Raw genomic sequence first — 19,917 nt, 5'->3', positions numbered from 1 at the left:
AGTAGCGGAAAATTCTCATCAGTGCAAAAAAGTTGACATTTAACTCTATGAAAACACAGGTGGTGTTTCTACAATTGCATCTGGCCTCTAAAAAGCCTATTTAGTGTTAGACATTCGCTTCTCTAGGCCACATCTGTTGATGCGAGTCAAACAAGCACTCACACATAAACAAACACATATCCAGCTTGTGTGTTACCCGTTTGTTGTTCCAGGCTCAAAACAGTAGCCGCAGACGTTCAGCTCTGTCTGGGCACTGATCTCCCACCCAGGGGACTAAACATTCATTGACTGGTCTCTGTAAAACACGAAAAAAAGAACGTTCCTCCATGATCTTCCAACGAGGTAAAAGCGGAGTATTCAAAATCTGAAAATGTTCTCAGACAAATGTATTCTAAATCACTCTTTATCTTTACAGTAATGCAGACGTGTGATTAATGGGTTGGCTTTAAAAACATCTGCTGAAGACATTAATCAGCAATCTGCGATATCAATCTCAATTCAAGCAGAAAAATTGAAAGGAAACTCAATTGAGCCACACCAGCCAGAACCAAGGACAGTATAAATCCTCAAATGTCAGGAAGAAGAATGAGCTAGACACAATCAGACTCATCCGCATGTGCGTAGCTTTTCTGATAGCGGACGCTGTCTTTTCTGGGAGAAGAAAAAGCATCAATAGAGCTCTTTTAGCCAGTGTCATCTCTCACTGCTTTGACGGGTTCATATTGGAGTTTATTGATTAAAAATGTGGGAAACAACCTTATCTAGAACAAAATAAGACATAACTGGACAGCTGAAAGGTTGAAGGTAAGCATTTACTTTGCAATCGTCAAAAGGTATTTCATCAGAATTTGGACTGAACTGGATGGGATGCGCACATTACGCGTCTGCTGACGTATGAGCGCGTTCGTGACTCATGCGTACACCTATAGTAATTTGCTCTCTGCCAATCGTGTAAGGAGAAATAAGTTGCGCTTTGAATTTTAACCACTGGAGGACAAATCAAGGAGTGAGTTGGTTAATAGTGTTGCCGCGGACAACGCCCACGAATGTGTCAGCGTGATCCTAAAGTTACTATTTTGGGCTGCTAGAGAATACACAATAGTGCGCGGTGGGCTTTGCGTCAGGCGGCGCGCTCACTCACTCTGCGCATTTCTGGACAGGTTCAGTCGTGAGCGCGGAAACGGCACATCAAGTGTCTCAACGAGGAATCATTCTATGGGAGCCATCAACCTGATTCTTCAGGTTATTATCACTCCTTGAGACCTACAAGAGCACATTCGCATCAGATTCTCACTCTTCGACATCCACTTAGGTGAGTGATGTTGGATTCGCTTCCTTTAGTACCCGTCGATAAAAGATGCAAGAGATTTGTCATCGATGATTGCGTTGTGCCAACTTATTTGGTATTCCAGTCATGTATGAAGCGATTTATCACACTGCAAGCAGCTCATGTCGATAATTCACAGCAGCAATTGCTGCTCAATTGTTTGTTATTTACGAGGCTATCAGAGGCGCGTCAGTTTTAGGTCAACCTGACACAATTATTTGACCTTGAGGATGCTGCACGACGCGTGGTCCCCTTTACATACATGACAACATTAAGCCCCGCGGGGTCCACGTGTTTGTGTTTTTAAACTATCGAAGCGTATTGCTCGTGTCGATCAGTGTTGAAAGATCTGTGAATGAGAGAGGGTATAGGTGAATCCTATCAATGTCCGTGACTGCAGTCAGGCGCATCCTCAGGTGATGCTGAAGCTGTCGAGGAGTTACTCCCAACTGAAAACTTGACGAAGATGCACGTGATTCATTTAATTACATTACTTTTACAATTTATTTTGCGTATTAAGTAAAATAATTATGTTTGAAAAGTGAATAGAAAGGTAAAATGATGGAAAATAGTACAGTATGGAAGTTTGCATCATGACTAACTGTGAATGGGTAGCTGACGCAATTTGTTGCGCTAATTCACTGATCATCAGGGGGGTCGACTTATAATTTCCAAACAAGCAAAGGTTTGTTTCCCGCAAACTAATGTCTTTTTGGCTGCCAACAATCATTTTAAAGATGTGTTAAACAAAACACAGCGTTTATGTGCTGGCTACTAATGTTCGCGAACGTCTATTTGGCGCAACTTCTAATGCAACTTTTGGCCTGGAATGTTTGGAATAAGTAAGAATTATTTTAAAGCATTTTTTACATACCATACAGGCCTATATTTTAACTGCGTTTTAACAGTTTAGTGTTGTAACGTATGATGAATTGCTTCCAGCGTTCATTTGTCGCTTTGCAATAGAACTTATACTAACTGAATTAATGTAACTGTAAATTTGATGTTTTTGTACCATAGCCCAAATACCCTTCAACACTACTATACAGAGGATTACAAAACATTTGGTTTCTAGTTCTACTACAACAGATAGCTTAGATTTTCTTGAAATTAATGCCTTAGTCCTCAACCCAAAACCAAATGCAATCATAAGATAAGCTTTAATTAATCATATTAAAGCTTGAGTTAAAAAAATCAACAGCTTACAGAACACCAGTCAGGAAAAACTCATCCCTTGTGGCTCAGATTGTCATCTTTTCATTTTCATGCTCTTGAAATTCAGCTTTGGTCATTATGGAAACATTTGAAAACACTGTTGAAATACACGCCTGTATATACATTTAAAATGAATTAATATGTGACCCTGGACCATAAAACCAGTCAAATGCGTCAGTTTTTCGAAATTGTGGTTTCTATGTCATCTGAAAGTTGAATAAATAAGCTTTCCATTGATGTATGGTTTGCGGATAGGACAATATTTGGCCTTTAAATTTGTCCAAATTAAGTTCTTAGCAATGCAGTATGTACTAATAAAAAATTATGCTGCCTTCACGTCATGTCGTAATTACCATAATTCCGAGATGACAACGTTTTACTCATAGCTTTCCATGTTGTTGGACTCAGAGGTAGCGCCAAAATGAGTCTGGCGGCAGTCACGTGGTACATCTGTAACTGGTAGAGTCGTAACTCTCAGAACCTTCTGAGTTTACAAATTGTAATTACGATTTCACCTGTTGATAGTGTTGCCATAGAAACATATAATTCAGATAGAGTAGAATGTCACGTTTTCATCTCAGAATTACGAGGTGGCGTTAAATACAGCTTTAATTTTTGATATATTTGTGGTCAGAAATTTACAAAATATCTTAATGGGACATGATTTTTACTTAATATCCTAATGATTATTGGTATAAAAGAAAAATCAATAATTTTGACATACAATGTATTTTTTGGCTATTGCTACAAATATACCTGTGCTACTTAAGACTTGTGGTCCAGGGTCACATATGTTAGACAACCTAGACAACCTAAATTTGTGAGTTATAACAGAAACATGCTGATTTAAATAGTTTTTGATGGAATACACCAAAGGACATGTTAATTTCCCAAGTGTCGTTTTTGTTAAGTATCCAAAAAGGCTACTGGTCTTCATAATATCTGCCACCAGTTTGTTTTTCCTTAACATTCTGTTCGGGCATTGTAGGAGCCAAAACCTTCTTTATCCATTCACTTAACAGATTATTGTAGTACAGTATTTACAATACTGAAGTACAGTTATTGTAGTAACAGTCTTTTAAAAATACTGCACTTCTCTATGAGAGATTGACATTGCAGTCATACACATAGCTGTCCTCACAACCCCCATGATTCATTTGCTGCAGTCACAACATGCAGTTGCCATCATCCCTGTATCATATCAGCGTGTGCTCTTTTTTTTTTGATATAGAGAGAGATTGCTCGCTGACTATGAAATGTGACTCTTGTGACCCATTATGTGTATTTCAAGGATTTGACTAAATTTGGTTCATGTATCCTCTGGATAGATGAGCTGTCACTTACTGTTCTGATACAGAGAGGATTCGGGTTCACAGGAAGCAAAGATGTGAGAATTTCATCAAGCTCTATTGCCTAGCAACCCGGTCAGATAAAATATGTGCATTTCACATTATAACGTGCAGTTGAATGAACAGGATATTTAGCTATACAGACCATTATTACTAAAAGAAGCCACGCTGTTGGATCGCCACCACATTTTATATTCTTGTACAAAATGGTAAAAAAATTTATAGCCATCAGGGATGGTTCAGGGTTGGGTGTGTTTGTTGAATTCCTCAGCATCAGCTGACCAGGCACATTAACTGCGTTATGAGTTATCAGCGACCTGTGTTTTTAATGCACAGCAAAATAAGACTGACTAAGCACACTGTGAGCAGCATTCTTCAGGTCTAGTTTGCTTCCTACTGAAATATAATCCCTTCCATAATAATGACGTACAACTGACTGGCCTGCTGCCCGGACAGCCTGTTTTGGACCTGAACACTGTGCAAAATTTCACAGTGGGTGCAAAAGTTCAAACTCAGCGTGTGATGGTCCTTTCATAGTCATTGTCACAAAAACAATGCACATGCAATTATGTCAAACTTTTTTTAAAAGTAGTAGTATTCCTCCCCACATGGTTCCCCGGGGAAAATCCGAGCCTTTTTGGAATGCGGTTAGTAGGTTGTCATGGCCGGTGGGTGGGCATCACCTAGCAACACAGCAACGTTTTGTGTCCTGTTGTATTTGAGATAAGCGGTATAGATTTTTTTTCAGCGCCTCTGGCTGCTTCTCATTACCAAAGATAAACAAAGGTGGGAAGAGCAAAGATGGCGGCTTCGTTGCCACATTCCCTAGTCATTCAGGAGATAAAAATCTCAGCTCATGCATCAACTCTCCCATATTTATCACGAAACGCGGCCCTGTGGTCTTGATTAAAAGCTAGTCACTGGCTGTCACCTTTTTTAATCTCAGGCTGTTTGGCTCAGATTTCATCCATTATTTGAACACTAAACTAGCATTTCTTCCAATGGACTGCTGATCACCATTTAAGACTAATGTTGCACTGTTAAACCTATGTATTTTTTAAGTTAACATCCTTTTTAAGGAACAAAATACTGTGCAAGCGTTGGGTTTGGTTCAAAAGTTCATTTGGATGACACATGCAGCAAAATATATGTGCATATAAAAGACAAGCGAAAGGTTGATTTCAGCAGAAGAGCCCACACACATTGTATCACACTGTATGTGTATTTCAATACTGCATCAAAATGCACAACAAATGCAAACCTTGAACTCAATCCAATTCATCAGTAAATAACTTTCTGCATGTTTTGCTTGCATATTTATCAAACATGTTTTTCGTCACTGTTTGATTGTCTTCTACTAAAATATTTGAGCAATGTGAGCTTGAGCTTTGTGCAAATAGTTTTTATTAATTATCTAATATTATTTTACAAAATGATTTATGTATTTATATACACTACCATTCAAAAATTTAGAAGCAGTTCTATTTTTAAATAAAAAAATGATTTATTATTAAAAAAAAATGTATACTTTTATTCACAGTGTTGAGGAAAGTTACTTTTAAAGGCAATGCATTACAATTTTGCGTTACTCCCTGAAAAAGTAACTAATTACGTTACTTAGTTACTTTTTATGGAAAGTAATGTGTTACGTTACTATTGCGTTACTTTTTAAATCTGGGCAGGGCTTGCTTCTTTGTTTTTAATATAAAAAAAATTCTACTGTATAAGCCCTTTTACTCCAAAAGTGAAATGAATTCACCTCAGGCTGAAAGAAAAGTACATTTATACAGGAGATCACTCTTCAGCTATCAAAAAAAAAAAAATGAAGCACATATGTTAGTTTATCTAAAGTAATTTTTGCTTGTTAGTATGGTTGAATTGAAGGTCAGCAGCAAAGACACTGGCTAATAAAATAGGATTAAACACATAAAGGATATTTGTTTTTATTTAACATATATAATTATTTCAGGTTTGCGTCATATTCTGAGTTTGCATTTTACTGTTTTTACTCATTTTGAGGAATACTAAATCAGTTTTTTGTGAGTGAGATGAATTAATGCATGTTCACATTTAGTCTAGAATACAGTAACATCATGTTTATTCCCAATTTCTGGACAGGAGACTTGTTAATCAATAAATGAGGGAAAAAGTAACTGGCGTTACTTATTTGAAAAAGTAACTCAGAAATCTTCTTAGAAAGTAATGCGTTACTTTACTAGTTACTTGAAAAAAGTAATATTATTACGTAACTCGCGTTACTTGTAATGCGTTACCCCCAACAGTGTTTATTTAGCAAGGATTCCAAACATAGTGAAACATTGAAATATGTCAGGCCGCCACGGACACACCCTTTAACGAAAACTCAAGATCTTCACAATTTAACACTGCAAAGGCCTTTAGATTAGACTGACCAATTATAATGTTGATGTCAATAAATCTCTATGAGGAGTTTGTTAGAGGGTAAAACATGCCACTTCCTGTTTCCAGCAGGTGGCGCTATGACAATAACTGAATATGGCCATGGGCATGTGTTCAGGACAGGACTCAAACATGGGAATTTTGGTGCAGATTGAACACTGTATGTCTGAATTATAACAACCTCCTTTTTCATGGCGAATCAGAAGTTTGTCAGGCCGCCACAGACACACCCTTCAACGAAAACTCAAGATCTTTGCAATTTCATGTCACAAAGGGCTTTAGATTACACTGACCAAATTTGGTGTTGATCTGTTTAAATCTCTATGAGGAGTAAGTTTAAATACAACGCCTGAAAATGGCAAAAATGGCATAAAACTTGCTGAGAAAACTAAATAACAGATTTCCTGTTGGGTTTCGGACTCCATAGCATGGGACTTTTTTGTAGGTATTGGTGTGTTACATGTGTGTACTGAATTTCATACATGTATGTGAAACACAGCTCGAGGGGCACTTCATTGAAATTTTAAAAGTGGAGCTATTGCCACGTCCATTTCTGAAACCCATATCAGATGTGAATTTTTAACCACTTTTGGTACTTGTGCAAAGTTTCATGAGTTTGAGAGCATGTTTAGGCCCTCAAAAATGCAGTTCATTTAGGAGAAGAAAAAAATTGGAGCAATTCTAATAGGGTCCTCACACCTCAGGCCCTAAATATAGAAACACTTATTTTAAATTGTAATAATATTTTGCAATATTACTGCTTTTACAATACCAGTAAGACTATGCTGTTCAAAACTACTATGTGGAGCGTCAGAAAAATCTCCCCATCTGCCAGTGCTTGCCTTGGCTTCCATTACAACAGATTGCTTAGCTTCTCATGCAATTAATGCTGTAGTTGAAAGCCAAAAACCAAAAGCAATGCTAAGTTTTAATACATTTGAATAATATTTTGGGTTATAAAATTCGACAACGAAGACAACACTTGCCAGAAAAAAAAAGTAACACAAAAAAGTAACACAAATGGACAAGTCTTTGAATGATGATTTGGCCTATATAATGGCCGCTCAGTTATATTTTTATCTCTTGCTGCCCGATTTCTCATGTTTTCATTTTTATGTTCTTTTCACAGGAACACAAACCTTTATTGTCCACACCTGTATCAAGCCAAAGGGGCAGCTTTTGCGACCTCCATTCTGCCCTGCTCTCCTTTCACACCTTTAATTGTCTGGATCACCACGACACGGCACAACCATGCCCAAGAGCAGTAAAGTGACTCAGCGCGAGCACAGTAATGAGCATGTCACGGAGTCTGTGGCCGACCTCCTGGCGCTGGAGGCTCCCATGGACTACAAGAGCAGTCAGATGAGCATGAACATGGCAGGAGGTGGCCCTCCGCCCATAGGCAAGCCAGACATCTCCCCTGACCTAGAAGACGGACGCCCTGCCTGGAACAGTAAGCTGGAATACATCCTAGCCCAGGTGGGCTTCTCAGTGGGCCTGGGTAACGTGTGGCGTTTCCCTTATCTTTGCCAGAAGAATGGAGGAGGTGAGTTACTTATTAGTTAAGTGCATTTGTAAATGTTTCGTGGTTAAATGGGGAGTTCACCAAAAAATATTTCTGTCTGGTTGAATAAAAATGATTTCAGACTTAATTTAATTTAAAGCACTTAGCAATGTTGCACCATTAAACCTGACAATTAATTTTTGCTTACTATGACACCAGTCTTTTAGGACCCCTAGTATGAAAACTAAATCTATACCTAAAAGTGCAGTTACAATTACAGTTGCTCTGTGAAATTTCACAGATGAAATCCAGTCATTCCAGCTGGAAGCTGCACAATTGGAGGTTTCACGTAAAAAAAAAAAAATCCCCACACAGATTGCATTTACGTTGGTCACATGAATTTGCTGCACTGACCAGAAAGCTGGTTGGTTTGAAAGTGACTTCTGTGTGACCAGTGCTTCATACATTGCTACACTATTAACAATAGACAATGAACTGGAAATTCAGCTGAAAATTGGCTAATGAGTCCATGCCTTGAGCAAGGGAGTGAAATAATACTGCAATTTTTGGTGCAAAAATGTAGATAACATGTTGATGCATTTATTTCCTTTGTAAGAAAGTAAAACTAAATACTGTGCAAGTGTTTGGTTCTAAAGTTCATTTGGATGACACATGTAGCAGAATATTTGTGCATATATAAAGAAAAGTGAGATGTTGATTTCAGCAGGATTTGTGAAATATTTTTACTACTTAAACAAACTGCTTTCTATTTGAAAATATTTTAAAATGTAATTTATTCCTGTGATCAAAGCTAAATTTTCAGCATCATTACTCCAGTCTTTAGTGTCACAAGATCCTCCAAAAATCATTCTAATATGCTGATTTGCTGTTCAAGAAACTTTTTTTATTATCAATATTTAAAACAGTTGAGTACATTTTTTCCCAAGAGTCTTTGATGGGGGGGTTATAGGTGATATATTATAGATTATAATAAATACATTTATTTAGCAAAGATGCTTTAAATAAATCAAAAGTGATGATAAAGACATTTATAATGTTACAAAAGATTTCTATTTCAGATAAATGCTGTTCTTCTGAACTTTCTATTAATCAAAGAAACCTATAAAATTTCAAATTTTAACATAATAATAATAATAATAATAATAATAAATGTTTTTTTGAGCAGCCAATCATAATATTATAATGAATTCTGAAGGATCATGTGACTGGAGTAATAATGCTAAAATTTCAGCTTTGAAATCACAGGAATAAATTACATTCAAGTAGCCAACGGTTCTTTGAAATAGTAAAAATATTTCAAAATTGTACTGTTTTTGCTGTACTTCAGATAAAAAAAAAAATGCAGACTTGGTGAGCAGGAGAGATTTCTTAAAAAAAAAAAAAAAAAAAAACAACTTAAATATCTTACTGTTCAAAAGTAGTGGTAGTGTAAATGTTACAGAAAAGCACCAAAAATCATCTTTAATGCTTTCTTTGCAACTATATTTCAAGTCTTCTGAAGACAATTAACTTTGTGTGTTGACCAGAATGTAAGTTAACCAGAACATTGAATCAGTGCTCTAAAACTGGATGAGTCTGATTTATGATTCATTCACAAATTAGACATTAGCCCCTTTCACACAAAGTCTTTACTGGTAAAAACTTGGTAAAATACCATTAAGAGATTATGTGTGAACAGGACCTTTTCAAAAACACTGGTAAATTCATTCCAGCAATTTACCAGTAAGGGAAGTTGTAACATTACCAGAAAATTAAAAGGTATGATTTTGTGTGTGAATGCAGAATGAAGATTACGATTAAGATTATGAGCACTTACAAATTTAGAAGGCGTTGACATTAAACATCTACACTGGGCAAAATATTCTGATGCAGATGAAGCATTTACTCCACGCCGAGTAGTTCGGTTTGAATTTGTCTAACATGATGTCTCTGGGCCAAAAGCGCTACATGAATATGAACGTTTGACACAAAAATGAAAACAGCAAAAACGCTGACCGCGTTTGCCCCTCCATGTTTACAAACACAAGAGGCCATTTAGAGGTCATTTCTGGTTAATGATATGGCAGAATTTACCAGTATTTTCAAACTGACATGTGAATGGTGCTTTACCGGTAAAAAGACATAATGCTGTTGCCTGTGTGAACAGCACATTTTTGTATTTACCAGTAAAATCACACTGGTAATTTTACAGCAGTTTACTGGTATTACTGTGTGAAAGGAGCTAGGAGGGATTTCAACATTTATAGTGAATAACTTAAATTCTGGTCTTTTTTTTTTTTTTAAGTGACTTGTAATATAGCTCATAAGTCTTTTGGAGCTTCTTTATGGTGTATTTTTTGTCGTTTTGGAGCTTGATAGCCCTAGTCCTTATTTTCATTCATTATATAAAAAACAGTGGCCTTGATTTTTCTTCAAAAAGTCACATTCTGTGTTCTTTGAAGACAAAGTCATGTTTGTTTGGAACGGCATGATATGTTTTTCATTTACATTTTTGTGTGATCTATCCCTTTAATGTTTTGACTGTTCTTTATTATTCTCTTAAGCTCTGTAAAATTTCCACTGAGAGAGGCTTTTTTGGGTCAGCTGAGTGCCTTGTGTGCTGTGGTCCCTCTAAATTTATTAAGCTGACGGTACCAGTGCGCGTTATTTAGGGCAGTCAGTGCTATATGGGCTGTTTAAAAACAGGAAAGTCAAGGCGTTTACGCTCTTGATTCATACATTTACATGTCAATAATTTTCTGCTGCCATTGTTCCTTGCCTGCTTGGACTATTCTTCATTGTTTATGTTCTCCTTTAATGTGAAATGTATAAATTTCATGCAGTTTTAAATTACAAATTGAAACGAGTTTCAAAAAAGATAGTTGGACACATTAATGTTATCTGAAAGTGAAACCTGACACCTTAATTAGATCGTCATATCTTGTCCTTGCTTGTCTAGCAATTATGAATGTTTCCCAGAAGGCCTTGTTTCCGTTACGCACCCTTGCTCTCTCCATCTTCTCCCTCCCATCTGTCCGTCCGTTCCTTTCTCTTTCCTCCCATCTCATTTTTTTTAAGCAAGACCTGCTTTTTCATTTTCATTAGTCGTATGCATAAATAAATCCCAGACAAAAAGCCTCCACAAAGCAACACTGAATACAAAAGAAATGCTGTAATCAAACTGATAACAAGCAGTCCACTGTCATAAACAGAGGCTGAGAGAGGGCTGTGCTGTGATCATCCCTGGCTCTAATTACACTTAGAGCCTCCCAAGAGGATGGGTTTGTGGTCATTCGCCAGCACTGTGCGCTCCATGTCTACAAAAGCGGTTATTTTCGGGTTGTTCTTTGACTTCAAATAGAGGATGCTCTGCTCAAACCAAACTCTTCGTCACCATGGAGCTGGTCTGACGTCAGGGATCGGCAGCGTGACTTGCTCTTTTATTCTGTTGTCTGTCTGTTCATTCATGCCTATTGAGGCTCAGACTGTCATTAGCCTATAGCAGATACCATCTGCTGCATCTGGGTGGTTGAAATTTAGCAAGAATATTTAGGGAAAACAAAACATAAGGTGTGAAAATAATAAAGCTTTGCACTTGTTTTTGTTCTACTTGAAAGTATATTACATTTGATTTTATTTGAACCCAAACTGTCTCATTTAAGTTCTAAATATTTCAAAATATGGTGGAAGAGTTCATATATTTAGTTTAAAGACATTTCTCTAATGGAGCATGTCATATTTATTACCAATCGTTAGTTTAGTGTAATGCTTTCTTAAAATTTTATCAAAAGAGAAGTATAACCATTAGGACTGGGTAAAAAAAATATATATATTGATTTCTCGATTTTAATCGATTCTCATTTTTACGAAACAATATTGATTCATAAATCGCAAGTAAACGATTAGTCTAGCCTGTTTTTAGTTTATGAATGGGACATTGTAGCACACCTCTCATTTAATAAATTGTAATAAGCTTTGTGCTTTGTTACTTTGAAATGAAACAAGATCTCAGATTTTAAATTCTCCATTATCCATTTTATTACATTCAAACAGTAAATGCCTCTTTGGCACTGTTTAATGTGGAGTGACAGATCGCTGTAGCGCCTCAGTTCAAGAGAAGCAGAAGCACATGTGAACTGATCATCATCTCTGCTTTAATACTAGTTTCAGCATGAAAAAACATGAATGAACATCCAAAGGTATGTTAAAGGAAAGAGTACAACTTATCCGTATCCTGTCTAATGTAAATGGCTCAACTGCTCAATTCTTCTTTTTTTTTTTTTAATGAAATGATACTCTAAATAAGAAACTAAGTCTGCGTCATCTGAGTCATTTATTCATTCGATTCATTCAAACAGCATTCCTTATTCAGGAATGAAGTAAATGGATTCACATTATTCATTCAAAACGCGGATTCATTCAGAAACTAAACACCACTGTTTAGACGCACAACAATTCTGCTATGGCTTCAGAGGTAATGCGTTCTCTGCAAAATTGTGCAAAAACACATAATATTGTGTTTAAAATATAGCACAATATCAACTTATTATTTACTGAACTGTTATATAAAATCACATTTAAGCTTGCGAGATGGAATATATATAAATGTGAGACAAAACACATAGAGGGGCATTTTTTTGCTCCAATATTTGAATTTTAGGGCATAACTGCATTTGTGGAGTTGTTGCCCTTCATTATATTTGTCAACAGTCAACTATATGAAATATAAGATGATGTACAGGTCTGGGGTGGGGCCAGTGCGTTAACTGCATTAAAATATTTTAATTGCGTTATTTTTTCATAACTAATTAATTAAGTTAAAGGGGTCATATAATACAATTTCACCATTTAACTTTTGTTAGTGTGTAATGTAGCTGTGTGAGCATAAACAAAATCTGCAAAGTTACGAAGCTCAAAGTTCAGTGCAAATGGAGAAATTGTTTGTTACAGAATTAGCATAGCGTCGCCTACAGAGAATGGCTGAAAAGTGACTACAACAAAATAATTCCAGGTTAATGACATCATTAACCCTGCCCCTGGGAACATGCAATAAAGGGTGCTTAAATGCTGCGCTGCTTTGGAGAAGAGGAAGAAGACTAGGGGTGCACGTAAAAATCTATTCATATGCTGTATGAATCACGATTCTGTCTTCTAATCATTCTATTGGTTTCACAAATTTCAAAATCAATGTTCTAAAGCAGCAGTCCTCAATCCTGTTCTTCTATAAAACTGTATATTAAAAGCAAGCATAAGCAATAGCATAATAAACGCATATCTAAAAGTATGAGACAACAACGAACAAAAAAATAGGCCTACCATTAAGAGCTTCTGCACGATCCTCTTCACTAATACTAATATACAAAAAAACTCTACGTTTCATTCTGTCTCAAACTGATAAGCAATATCGATAACGCCGTTGTTTACAATACAACCGGAGCACATGACGCTGATGAGAGGTGGTTTAGCCAATCATAACACACTCGACGAGCTAATCAGAGCCCACTGCGAACTTCTGAGGGAGGGGCTTCACAGAAACAGGAAATCAACCGGCTGTTTTTATGCTAGCTAAAAAACAGTGTAAAATATTTGAAAAAACGAAGCATGAAGACATGTTGCTTTGCACACCATAAACACAGTCAAGCCTTCGAAAAGATCCATTAGACCACCCCTTTAATGCGTTAAACTGACAGCCCTAATTATAAAGCATTTGTTTACAAATCAGTTAATTTAAACCTTCAATATTATAGTACTGTAATACCAACTGAATCTCATGTATATTTTATTTACAGCATTAATTGAATTTTTACCCTTGAGAAAATTTGGCATGTACTATACCTGAAATACAGCCAAAATAATCAATATCAAATCGATTGGAAATTGAATCGAAACCAAGCTTGAGTCAAAACCCAGCCCTAATAACCAGTGATCCAAATATACTGCAGTTATGCAAATCTAGTCAAGTCTGTCCAATCAACTGCACTACTTTTGCAATATTTTGACCTGGATTAATGTTCCGTTCTATTTTTTTTTTTTTTTTTCCCTGTGGTTGATGAACAGTCACAGTACTTGACTTCTTTATAAGATCTCTCTTATTCTTAGAAAAATTAATTATGGTTTCAAAAATCTAAAGTTAAAAAACTAATGCTTATATTGATTTGTATATACTAAAAATAGATTCTTTGAGTCATTTGTCAAGCTCTTTCGATAAGTGTCTGATCTTATGATTTAATGTTTTGAAATATTATAGTGTAGTTAGGTCAATCTATGCCCTAAATGAAGTCAAAATATAAAAGGTGATCTTTATTTGCATTAATTTTAGAGATTATAACAATGCTAAAAACATTTATATATTTTAGTTTAGTAATGTAAATATAAAATGAGGAAAAACGTGCCCCAGTCAAATCAAGTACTTTAATTTTCAACATTATATTTTAGATATGATCTCTCATTTAAATTCTAGCAGACTCTACTAGTGTACTGTTTAATTAGCACATATTTTAAGAAAATGTACTATGAAAATAGCAGTATTCTCAAACAATTAAGTAAGTGTACTGTGCTAAGCTTGATTGATCTTAGGCTACTGGTTGGTCATTAAAGACACTGCTGACATTACTCTCTGTGTTCATAAGTGTCGCTGTCTCTCTTTACAGGTGCCTACCTTGTTCCATACTTCATCCTTCTTATCCTTATTGGCATCCCACTCTTCTTCTTGGAGCTGGCGGTTGGCCAGAGGATCCGTCGAGGGAGCATAGGAGTGTGGAATTATGTTTATCCACGACTCGGTGGCATTGGAGTGTCCAGCCTGATGGTGAGTGAATGACTGTCTGGTGAAACTAGTGGACTGAAACACAAGACAGAAATGAAAGATCACTCGAATATATGTTGTCTTCTCGACTGAGGTCATGTTGCTTCATTTGGTTAATGTGTAAATGAGGGAATCAGTTGTGTGTGAAAATGGTTGCGTTTAAATTGCTGATTTTATAGACATCAAATTCTGAGTGTGTGGTGCATGTCAGCTCAGACTGGGTGATTGATACAGTTTTTGCCTCATATGCTATTGTTTTGTTGAAAAAGGGTCACAATACAATGATAAGCCTGTGAGTTCCAGACCAATAACCAATTTCAGTGTTTTGCTGGCCCTAAAATAAGCATTTGTTTTTGATGAGTCACTAGCCTAAAAGTGCCAATTTACCAGCCATTCTGTGCCGACTCATCCACTCCACTCTGTTCTCTGATCAGTTTAATACGAGCGCAGTCACGCATCCTATCAGATGGGTTTTGATCTGAAAATATCACTCGGTCTGAACATTTAATACATTTGTTTTCAGCCCCAGCTGCACCTGGACTGTCTGTTTTCCTTTCACTCTATAAGCAGCTGCGCTTTGAAGATACTTTAGCAAGTCAGCAAGTACGTAAGGCCTTTTGGGAGGTGATGGTTATATACCAAAACCCAGTGCACTGGTGTGAAAATTGGATTGTGTAAATGCCGTTTAATCAGCAGTTTCTTGAGAATGGCTTTCTCATTAGTAACAGAATGAGCTGAATACATATTATATATAACATACAAATACAGTGCCTTGCAAAAGTATTCATACCTCTTCATTTTTTTCATGTTTTGTTATGTTGCAGCGTTATGTTAAACTGCTTTAAATTGCTTTTTTTCCACTTCGGTCTACACTCCATACACCATAATGACAAAGCACAAAACAGGTTTGTAACAACTTTGCAAATTTATTAGAAATAAAAAGCAGAAATGTTTCCGTTGCATAAGTATTAATACCCTTTTCTGGGACACTTGAAATTTAGGAACACTCATATCACTTGTAGATGCTACACTTTGAGTGGAGTTAAACTGTGACAAATTCATTTGAATGAGTATGATTTGGAAAGATACACACCTCTCAGAAAAGGTCTAACAGCTGAAAATGCATATCAGAGCAAAAACCAAGCCCTGTGGTCAAAATAACTGCCTTTAGAGTTCAGAAACAGGCTTGCGTCAAGGCACAGATCTGGGAAGAGTTTAGAAAAAATTCTGCTGCATTGAAGGTTCACAGAAGCAGGTAGCCTCCATTATCCATAATGGAAGACGTTTGGAACAACTAGGACTCCTTCTAGACCTGGCCTCCTGGCCAAACTGAGCAATTTGTGGAGAAGGGGCTTGGTGATACTGGTGACCAAGAAGGTGATGGTCACTCTAGTTGAGTTCCATGATCATATGCAGATGGAAGAAACTTACAGAAGGACAAACATCACTCCAAACTGTCTTTATGGCAGTGCGGCCAAACTCAATCCTCTCCTCAGTGAAGACACATGAAAACCCACTTGGAATTTGCAGGTCCTAAAGGACCCTCAGACTGTGAGAAACAAGATTCTCTGGTCTGATAAACCTCAATTCCAAGCATCATGATTGAAGGAAACCAAGAACTGCTCATCACCTGCAGAGTACCATCCCAAAAGTAAAGTGTGCTGGTAGCAGCCTGGTAGTTGCTGTTTTTCAGCGGCAGAAACTGAGGGACTCGTCAGAATAGAAGGAAAGCTCAATGCACCAAAATATTGAGATAGCCTTAATGAAAACCCAATTTAGAGCATTCAGACCCTCAGACTGGGCAGAAGGTTTACCTTCCAACAGGACAATGACCCCAAGCACACAGCAAGTGTGGCTTATAGACAACGTTGTGAATGTCCTTGAGTGGCCCACCCAGAGCCTTGGCTTGAACGCAATTAAATATTTTTGGAGAAACCTGAAAATGTCTGCCAGCCTCCATCCAAGCTGACATAGCTTGAGAGGTGAAGAGGTGAAGTGAAGAATGGCAGATATTTGCTAAATGCAGATGTGCAAAGCTTGTTGCACCATACCTAAAAAGACTTGAGGCTGTAAAGGTGTTTCAACTAAGTGCCGAGTTAAGTAGCAATCAATGTACTTATTTCAGGGTTTTATTTTTAATAAATCTGCAAATATGTTTTTTTGCTTTGTCATTATGATGTCTAGAGTGTAGAATGATGTGGCAAAATGTACACAGTGGTGTTCAAAAGTCAGAATAATTTAAGTGATGCGATTATACAATTTAAAATAGTATTATTATTGCTTATATTATGTCCAATAAATAACTTAACTCTGTGTGTTGTTTAAAATTATATTAATATTTTTTTATATACAATTATATATTAGAATATTAAATGTTCTGTTAATCAAGATGAACTGAAAATTAGCATGTCGTGAATGTATTTTGTACTGTATTTAGTATTTGGCACATAGTCTGAATGACACTGCTGAATTCATTGACTTCAGATTGGGAATCAACCTTAATTGTGTTAACCTTCTACACAAAGGTGATAAAAAAACATGCAAAGAAAGCAATTTTGATACTATAGGCCTTTAAATAAAACACCCCCACAGTTAAAGTGACTGTGGAGAAACACTAAGAGACTATATGTGGATGTTCTGCTGCAGCCGCAGCTATTAATACCCACGAAGCTACAGCAGAAAGAATGTGCTTCAATTATTCACTAACTCAATGTGCTGTGGACCTGTGACGCGCAAAGAAGCATTACTGCCCTGTTACAGACTGCAGGGAAAAATCAGGGGGTAGATTTACGGTTAACAAACACGCGTTGCTAAACCCTGAACATACACTGTATTTCAGCACACGTAACACGTTCACGTGTTCGAATTCTATTTATGGGCTGTATAAATGAAATGAACGCTATTGAGTTTTAGGAGTTAAACCACTTCAGATTTGATCCATTAAGTTATCCGATCATATATCAGACTCCAAGAGCCAGGCTTTTGACTGTCAGCACAGTCTGGTGCACATCAGTGCTTATACAACTGCCAGGAAGAGTGATTCTGACTGACATGTACTGTAAAATGACCAACCACAACTTGTTTTTCAACATAGCATACAGGGTTGGATAAATCTGAAATAAATGATGCAACAATACTAAACTAAACTGGCATGTAGTGGTCTGTTTGTCCAATATAAGTATTTATTTCAAAGCCATAAGGGAAACATTCCCAGAAGATTCCAAGAAGGTGCCAGACCGTTAGATTGGATTTTGCCACCTCTATTGCTATTTTTAGTGCACAGTATGGCTCAGATGTTCAGTAAATGAGCTAAAGTCAAGCAAAATTAGCCTTAGACTAAATGAGACCTTACCAGGGGACAGATTTTGGTCAGTGTTACCCGCTTAACTATTTTGTAGTTGTTAACAATATTCTTTGTTTTTTCTTTCACTCATTCTACAGGTGTGTGGTTTTGTGGGTCTGTATTATAATGTGATTATCGGCTGGAGCATCTTCTACTTTTTTCAGTCGTTTCAATATCCTCTGCCCTGGAGCGACTGTCCCATCAGGAGGAACGGCAGCCAAGCCAGTGAGTGCTTTGCAGTTTCTCATATAATTACTAGAAAGATTGGAGCCATGTTGTTTTATATGCAAAATTTCATTTGGTACAACACTTTGCCTAATGAAATGAAATGTGCCACAGCAAGTAGCTTCCTGCTTCCATCACACTAAAGGTGTAGAAATATGTAGTATCATCCGTTAATTGCATGCAAACATCAGAGTTTTGTTTTCATGCCCAACAACAGACAACCTTGATAAAAATGCAGTCTGTTGTGCGTCACTATTTGTGGCTCTTGTAGCATTGCAGTCTTTCTTAAAGGGATAGTTAACCCAAAAATGGTCGTTCCAAACCGGCAAGACCTTTGTTCATCTTCAGAACACAAATTAAAATATTTATCAGTGGTTCACCCTTATTTTAAGAAGCTATAAGAATACTTTTTGTGTGCAAATAAAAAAAAAAAAAAACACAATGACTTTATTCAACTATTTCTTATCTTCTGTGTCAGTCTTTGTGCATTCATGACAGTACCTCATCACATGCATATCAGAAAGCTCTCGTATTTCATCAAAAATATTTTAATTAGTGTTTTCCGAAGATGATCAAAGGTCTTACGGGTTTGGAACGATATGAGGGTGAGTAATTAATGACCGAATTATCATTTTTGGGTGAACTAACCCTTTGAAGTATATTCCACTCTATACACATCATGCACCTTGTCACATTTCCTTTAATGCTCTTCATGACCCTCATAGTCAAGGGCACGTTGCGTGTATGAGGCTTCCCAGCATGCCCTGCAGCAGTGTCTCCTGGTCAAAAAGTGGAGAATGAACTAGACAGAGGTTGAGACCTGCAGTCAGTCTCACTCTCAGCCTCACTAAGACTAGATAGATGTAGACATGCAGGTTAGGTGGACAAATAAAATCCAAAACTATTATATTCTAGCTTAAAGGGATAGTTCACCCAAAAATTAAAATTTGTCATTTATCTGCTTACCACCAGGGCATCCAAGATGTAGATGGCTTTGTTTCTTCAGTAGAACACAAACAAAGATTTTTAACTCAAACCGTTGCTGTCTGTCAGTCATATAATGGCAGTCAATGGGATCCACGGCTTTGAGAGTCAAAAAAACATACACAGACAAAACCAAATTAAATCCTGCAGCTTGTGACGATACATTGAGGTGTTAAGACATGAAACAATCCATCTGTGCAAGAAACTGAACAGTATTTATATCATTTTTTTTTTTTTTACCTCTGATCCACCTCAATGTCCAACTGTCCTGAGCGTTCACAACAGCCGGCGCATGCGTGGAAACGATCCGTCGTGCATATACGTTACTCATTGTTTACACAGTGAGATCGTGGGTACGACAGCTACTCAAAATGGTAAGTACTTGTGCTTATCCTGATTGTTGCAACCGATTAAAAACTAAAAGATTACGTTCGCTTGTGAAAACTTATGTGGGAGTGTTGACTTTTCACCGACTCCAAACTTTTGAGCCTGATCGACTGAAGTTATGGTTACTTGCTCTTACATATGCCACAGTACATTGACGCGTCACATGCTGGCTGTTCTGAACGCGCTCAAGACAGTTGGACATTGCGGTGGATCAGAAAAAAAATATATAAATACTGTTCAGTTTCTTGCACAGACCTAATGTTTTGTGTCTTAACACCTCAATGTATCATCACGAGCCGCAGAGTTTAATTTGGTTTTGTCTGTGTATGTTTTTTTGACTCTCAAAGCCGTGGATCCCAT

The 19,917-nt window shown here is 36.9% G+C and overlaps 1 protein-coding gene across 1 annotated transcript in view; it reads left to right on the top strand.

The window, feature by feature from the left end:
- The first annotated feature begins 895 nt into the window (after positions 1 to 895).
- The window catches only part of slc6a17 (solute carrier family 6 member 17), a 29,131-nt gene continuing 10,109 nt past the window's right edge, over positions 896 to 19,917 (top strand). Inside the window, exons 1-4 of the mRNA XM_051117008.1 lie at positions 896 to 1,312; positions 7,439 to 7,855; positions 14,464 to 14,621; positions 18,060 to 18,186. Of these exons, the coding sequence (XP_050972965.1) occupies positions 7,561 to 7,855; positions 14,464 to 14,621; positions 18,060 to 18,186 (580 nt within the window). The 5' untranslated portion in view covers positions 896 to 1,312; positions 7,439 to 7,560. The remainder of the gene's footprint in view (positions 1,313 to 7,438; positions 7,856 to 14,463; positions 14,622 to 18,059; positions 18,187 to 19,917) is intronic.

This window comes from Labeo rohita, chromosome 8 (genome assembly GCF_022985175.1).
Source record: "Labeo rohita strain BAU-BD-2019 chromosome 8, IGBB_LRoh.1.0, whole genome shotgun sequence".
Taxonomy (NCBI): Eukaryota; Metazoa; Chordata; class Actinopteri; order Cypriniformes; family Cyprinidae; genus Labeo; species Labeo rohita.
The sequence above is the reverse complement of the archived record's forward strand: the minus strand, read 5'-3'. Positions and strand labels throughout refer to the sequence as shown.